Source organism: Pinus tabuliformis, chromosome 7 (genome assembly GCF_031772625.1).
Source record: "Pinus tabuliformis cultivar Carrire ecotype Pingquan chromosome 7, CPIR1, whole genome shotgun sequence".
NCBI classification, from domain to species: Eukaryota; Viridiplantae; Streptophyta; class Pinopsida; order Pinales; family Pinaceae; genus Pinus; species Pinus tabuliformis.
The window spans coordinates 1,557,516,246-1,557,523,061 of NC_142293.1; the positions used below are offsets into that span (position 1 = coordinate 1,557,516,246).

General features: G+C 31.9%; 1 protein-coding gene across 1 annotated transcript; it reads left to right on the top strand.

Moving 5' to 3' along the window:
• The first annotated feature begins 3,365 nt into the window (after nucleotides 1-3,365).
• LOC149253916 (benzyl alcohol O-benzoyltransferase-like) lies at nucleotides 3,366-5,200 on the top strand. The gene is made up of 2 exons (XM_089456965.1): nucleotides 3,366-3,996; nucleotides 4,128-5,200. Exons 1-2 carry the CDS (start codon nucleotides 3,565-3,567, stop codon nucleotides 5,034-5,036), a joined length of 1,341 nt encoding a protein of 446 aa, XP_089313091.1. The 5' UTR covers nucleotides 3,366-3,564; the 3' UTR covers nucleotides 5,037-5,200.
• Nucleotides 5,201-6,816: the final 1,616 nt, after the last annotated feature.

Here is a 6,816-nt window from a genome sequence, read left to right on the forward strand (position 1 = left end):
TGCACATTTTCATTTTTTTTGTTTTTACGAAAAAAGTCAATCTGACGTCATTCCTCTTTACAAATAACGATAGGTCCCCGAAGTCTTCGGAATTTTTAATCCGTTTTTATCAAATTTGAGATTTGAGAATTACAATGTTTATGTTATCTTTGAAACTCATGATTAGGGAAGATGAGATGTGATGTATGTTATTAAATGTTAAAAAAAAAATCAAATTTTTTATACTATTTTTAAAAATAAAATTATTAAAAAAATAATGTATATTAATGTTTTGGCATTTATGTTAATTTATTTTAATATTATTTAAAAAAATATTTGGAATGAAATTTTATGATAATTTTAAATTTATTGAACATTTGGAAAAAATAGGGGTTTATTTTTTAATGTGCAGATTTTATTATTCTGTAATTTTTTTTATTAAAATATTTTATTTATGATTCATAAAATTTAAATATATAAATTAGTTATTAATATATTTTAAATTGGAAAGTAAAAATTATATATTTGTGAAATAAAATATTATCTCATACATAATTTGTTTTTTTATTAATATGGATTCTATATTAAACATTGAACAAATTACAAATCTATTTTCATATTTAATATTTCGAATTATAATGTAGCTATCAATAAAATAACTCAATCAACATGCATATATTTTTTAATATAATATATGTTGAATTTTTTTTGTTATATATATATATGAAATATTTATTCAACATGCATAACATTAGTATTGAGATATTTTTATTCATTATTGATACTAATTATTTTTTTGTCATTAATATGATTTTGAAATATCACATATCAATTGAAGACAGAGTGTTTTAAGTTATTTAATTTTGAGTTTGGGTGTCCCAAAATTTTTTCACGGACCCAATTTATTTATGCATTCAAAGCATTTTAAATGACAAGAAATCACAATGTTGCTTGAAATTAAAATTACAAGTTTAAATATGCAAAGTTTGAGTGAGGGCATTGAATTTATGTATGCATTCAAAACACGGTTTAATCAACAAGAAATCACAATCTCTCGAGAAATTGTGTGACCGAATTCTAATTAAAAGGTCATTTCTTCTATATTAATGTATCAACTTTATATTAAATAGTAAAGAAATTACACCTCTTTCTACTACAAAAACCACAGACTTGAAAAAATTGTAGTGAAAATGTCAATTATTCAAAAAAAAATTGAGTAAAATTCTAACAATCCCCAAGTGATTTTGATGACTTAAATGTTTTGAGATTAGATGTGTCACTCATCCAATAATTCACATTACATAATAAAAATAAGTGTGAATGACGAATATATGCAATCCGTGATAGATTTGATGGAGGTCACCCTCTCTTCACAGTGATCGGCACCTATCTCATTTCGGACTGTACTAATAACTTCTTGTTACTGTAAGTATGACTGTACTAGATGGTTTGTCCGACTCTATTGTGCTGTCAAATACTACAGTGGAGAAGACTATGCAAGTATCAAAAAATTTATGTACAAAAACTGTTTTAAAAATAAATAATTCAACGTTTGCTTCCTTTTAGTTTATCAGTTGGTTGGTTCCTTACTGTGTGTTGCATAAGGACTCTGACAATTGAATTGAACGAACCACACAATTATTTATAATCGTTGAAGTATGAAATTTCAGTATTTATAATCGTTGAAGTATTCTCTTTTAACTCATCTAACCCACTGACTTTATAATTGAAAGGACAACACAGTTAGCTAGTGATCATTATGAAGTATCATTGTCTCTGTAAATGTTTAAAAATTTGTAACATTTCAGTGGCAGTGTATTTAGACTGGGGTCTTGTTAATGAAAATGTAATTGAGATATTATACATTAAAAAAAAACATTATATTTAATTGTTTTAAAAAAAGAGATTTATTTTTCATAAATAAAAATTTTGAAATGTTTATTAATGGTGGAGTGTAGTAAATTATTATAAGATTTGTCATTTATTTTGGTGGTTTATTTACAAAAATAAAATAACTATAAAGATAAGTGTATATGAAGATAAGTGTATATGTTTTGGAAGAGATTTTACAATTTTAATTTGATTTTCAATAATTATTAGATAGATGATAGGGATTTAACTTTTATAAAATATTTTTAAATATATGCAAATCAAGGATTAAGATTTATTTCTGAAGTAGTTATGTCTTTTTTCCCTTCTAATTAAATTCATTAATTTAAAAAGTGTCATATGAAAACACTGGTTTTTTGAGTACATGGTGTTGATAAGTCATGATATTGACCTGTGGTATTTTAAAAGAGACTATGTTTTGTCCATAACAAAGTGGGGCTAAGTATCTATGGTTAGTAATCTCGTTACATACTTTTTTTTTAGATAAATATGTTTAGCTTATATTAATTCTTTTTATCAATCATAATAATAATAAGGTTATAATTTAGTTAATTGTTATTATTTTTTTAATTTAGCAACTTGAGATGTATGATGAAATAAGTATTTTGAAGTTTATTATGAATGGAATGCCTATGGACTTTTACCAACGGTTTGATTATATGATTGTGCTAGTTAACGTCTATTATATTCTATTTTATTGATAAATTCAATTTTGACAATTTAAGATAAATCTGAGTGGCTAATAAATTTGTTACATATTTTTTTTAAGTGAATATGTTTAACTTATATATGAATTCTTTTTATCAATATAATAAAGTTATAATTTAATTAATTTTTATTATTATAATTATTTTTTAGTTTAGCAACTTGAGATGTAGGTTGAAATAAGTGTTTTGAAGTTTATTACTAATAAAATCTGCTTATGGACTTTTACCAACCTTTTAATTATATGGTTGTGCTAATTAACTTCTATTGGGGAACAACAATCTCTACAAGAGCGGAAGTCATAGCTGAAACCCTAGAACAAGGGCTCCAAATAATGACGGCCATGGCAATCAGATCCAACTATGTGACAGTCCACATTAGATGTAGGAAGTCTGTTTACATCTCCAACGCATCGTCCCCGACTCGATCTAAGTTTGCTGGATTGCGGTGCCTGGATTCCGCGTTTAACAAGGGTACTAGACATTGCTTATTTTCTCAAAGGAATGCACAAGCCATTGGCAATGGCTGTCACGGAGTTAGACCAGTAGGCATGACAATTAAGAGTATAGTGTCTTGTGCTTTTGTTATATGGTTGGAATTAAGGGGAGTGTTGGAAGACATTAATTCCAACTACCCTCATTAATGTAGTTACTGGACTGTTCTAGATAATTCAGCGGATATTTTAGGGATAGTTCCTTGAAATGATTGACAAAATGAGCAACCTTCTTGAAAAAGCCACTAACCCACCAAATTCCAGAAGTCTCTCTTGTATATAAATATGTGTGTAGACATCGCATGAAAGAAAGCTCTGAGTTGGGTGTGTGCGCATCTCTGTAGCTCTGCTCTCTCTGTCAAAGCTCTGCTCTCTCTGTCAACACACTGTCTCGGCACCTTCACCATCTCGAAGTTTTGCTTCACGTCTCCTGCGCAGTGCAGACTTTTCTTGCTTGATTCGTAGGCTTCGGTAAATTGTCCAAATAATAATCTGTCATGGCATCTCTGCAATTCAAGGTTGCCAGAAAGCCGGCCGTTCTTGTCGCTCCTTCCTTGCCTACTCCTAGAGAGTCTCTATACCTTTCCAATATCGATGATAAAGCAGGTCTCAGATTTCATGTTCCGATGGTTCAGTTCTATCGTTTCGACCCATCGAAGAAGGGTCAGGATCCTGCCAGAGTTATCAGAGAAGGGCTGGCCAAGGCTTTGGTCTTCTATTATCCCTTTGCCGGGAGACTCAGAGACGCACCCGCCGCTAAGCTCGTGGTGGACTGCACGGGTGAAGGCGTGCTGTTTGTGGAGGCTGATGCCGATGTTGCTCTCGAGGAATTTGGAGACCTTCAGCCGCCATTCCCCTGCTGGGAAGATCTGCTGCACTACGCGCCAGGCTCCCTAACTCTTACCAACTCTCCCTTGCTTCTTATTCAGGTAAATTCATTTATGCTCATCATCAATTCAATTAATTTTCGCTTGCATTTGCCATCGGCTGTTGCCTTGGCTGCTATTTCTTGGAGTCGGAATTGTGTTTTCTGAGCGTACTGGTTATCATGAACTTTCAGGTAACGCGGCTGAAATGCGGAGGGTTCATATTGGCCCTGCTGTTGAACCACGCAATGTCAGACGGCACTGGCCTCGTTCAGTTCTTGACCGCTGTCGGAGAAATGGCGAAGGGAGTGCCGAGGCCTTCGGTTCGTCCGGTTTGGAAAAGAGAAATCCTCCGACCGCGGACGAATCCGGCTGTTAAATTCCCCCATTACGAGTACGAACAAATTGAAGATAAGGATGGGCAGATGGTTCCCGTGAACGAGATGAGCAACAAATCATTCTTTTTCGGACCCAAGGAGATGGAGTCGTTGAAGACCCAAGCAGTAGGCCAAGGCACAAAGCACTCAACATTTGAAGTTCTGTCGGCGTGTTTGTGGCGTTCGAGGACCAGGGCTCTCCAACTGCCTTGGGAGCAAGAAGTTCGGTTCATGTTCGCCGTGGATGCTCGAACCAAATTCGACCCGCCGCTTCCTGAAGGCTTCTACGGCAATGCTATCAGCTTTGCATGCGCAAAGACGACCGCAGGAGAGCTGGCAAACCAACCGCTGTCTTTCGCTGTGAAAGAGATAAACAAAGCCAGAACGGCTGTGAACGACGAGTACATGCGATCAGTGATAGATTTGATGGAATTAGAAGGGCGCCCTCACTATACAGTCGTGGGTTCCTTTGCCGTTTCGGACGTTACCAAAATCGGTTTTGGGGATGTGGATTACGGATGGGGAAGAGCGGCGTTCGGAGGGCCTGCAAAGGGTGGAGTGGGAATGCCAGGCGTGAGCTTCTTCATCCCCTACCGAAATACAAGTGGGGTGCAAGGGATATTGGTTCCCGTTTGCTTGCCCCCTGCTGCTATGGAAAGATTTGAAGCAGAAATAACTGAAGCCACGAAGAAGTCCGCTCCTCCTTTTTTACATTCCTCTCTGTAGGAACGAAATAGCCTAGTCTAAGTCTTCTATAATCTGGTGTTTTTGGTAAATTTTCTCCAGCTAGTTCAGTAAGAATTTGTTCACAGGTTTAAGAATTTGCATAATTCCGAACGTCTATGTAGCTTTACAAAAATATTATTTAAATAATAAAATTATATTATTAATGGGCGGTTATTTGCATGGCCGTAAAAAAACAGGGTGGTGTTATATTTCATTAATGGGCGGTTATTTGCATGGCCGTAAATTTAATTTTCTTTTATCAACGATGGACATTACTCAATTTTGCGTGTGCATGTGAAAGCAAGTTGCGTCAATGGTAGAGTGATAAATTCTTTGGCACTAAATTTAAAATGACATAGAAAAATAATCTAAAAAGTAAGGGTTTGTTTCCCTTACGTCATTAGCTATGAATGTAAACGAGTGAATTGTGGAACTTGATTCATTGGTTGGTGAAGGATATATATATTTTAAAAAAAATTATTAAAAAATGTATATTAATATTTTAAAATTTATGTTAATTTATTTTATATATTATTTTAAAAAATATTTTGAATGAAATTTTATGATAATTTTAAATTTATTGAACATCTAAAAAAAAGTAGAAGTTTATTTTTTGATGTGTAAATTTTATTATTCTGTAACATATTATTTTAATTATAAGAAATTTTTTATTAAAATATTTTATTTATGACTTATATAATTTAAATATATAAATTAGTTATTAATAAGAAAGGAAAATTTATATATTAGTAAAATAAAATATTTTCTTATATATAATTTTTTTTTTTTTTTATTAATATTTTTCAATTTATTAAATGGATTCTATATTAAACATTGAACAAATTACAAATCTATTTCATACTTTATACTTTGAATTATAATGTAGCTATCAATAAAATAACTCAATCAACATGGATATATTTTATTTATATAACATATGTTGATTTTTTTTTGGTTATATATATATGAAATATTTATTCAACATGCATAACATTAGTATTGAGATATTTTTATTTATTATTGATACTAATTTTTTTTGGTTATTAATATGTTTTTTAAATATCACATATCAATTGAAGACAAAATATATTAAGTTATTTAATTTTGAGTTTGGGTGTCCCAAAAGTTTTTCACAAGGCCTAATTTATTTATGCATTCAAAGCATTTTAAATGACAAGAAATCACAATGTTGCTTGAAATTAAAACTACAAGGTTAAATATGCAAAGTGTGAGTGAGGGCATTGAATTTATGTATGCATTCAAAACACAGTTTAATCAACAAGAAATCACAATCTCTCGAGAAATTGTGTGAATGAATTCTAACTAAAAGGGTCATTTCTTCTATATTAATGTATCAACTCTATATTAAATAGTAAAGAAATTACACATCTCTTTCTACTTAAAAAACCACAGACTTAAAAAATTTGTAGTAAAAATGTCAATTGTTCAAAAAAATTTGGACAAAATTCCAACAATCCCTAAATGATTTTAATGACTTAGCTGGCTTTAAATTAAGTGTGTCACTTATCCCGTAAGTCACATTACATAATGAAATTAAATATAAATACGGAATGTATGCGATCCGTAATAGATTTGGTCACCCTCTCTTCAAAGTGATCGGCACCTATCTCATTTCGGACTACCCTCTCTTCAAAGTGATCGGCACCTATCTCATTTCGGACTACTAATAACTGCTTGTTACTCTAAGTATGACTTTGAAGATCGCATAGATTTGAGGGAGTTGAGAGGTCACCCTCTCTTCACAGTGAGAGGACTGTAC

What these genes read in the sequence shown, in the direction of transcription:
- LOC149253916 (XM_089456965.1), top strand. Translation starts at nt 3,565, where the DNA reads ATGGCATCTCTGCAATTCAAGGTTGCCAGAAAGCCGGCCGTTCTTGTC. An exon ending in CTCCCTTGCTTCTTATTCAG is followed by an intron (nt 3,997 to 4,127) that starts GTAAATTCATTT and finishes ATGAACTTTCAG; the next exon opens with GTAACGCGGCTGAAATGCGG.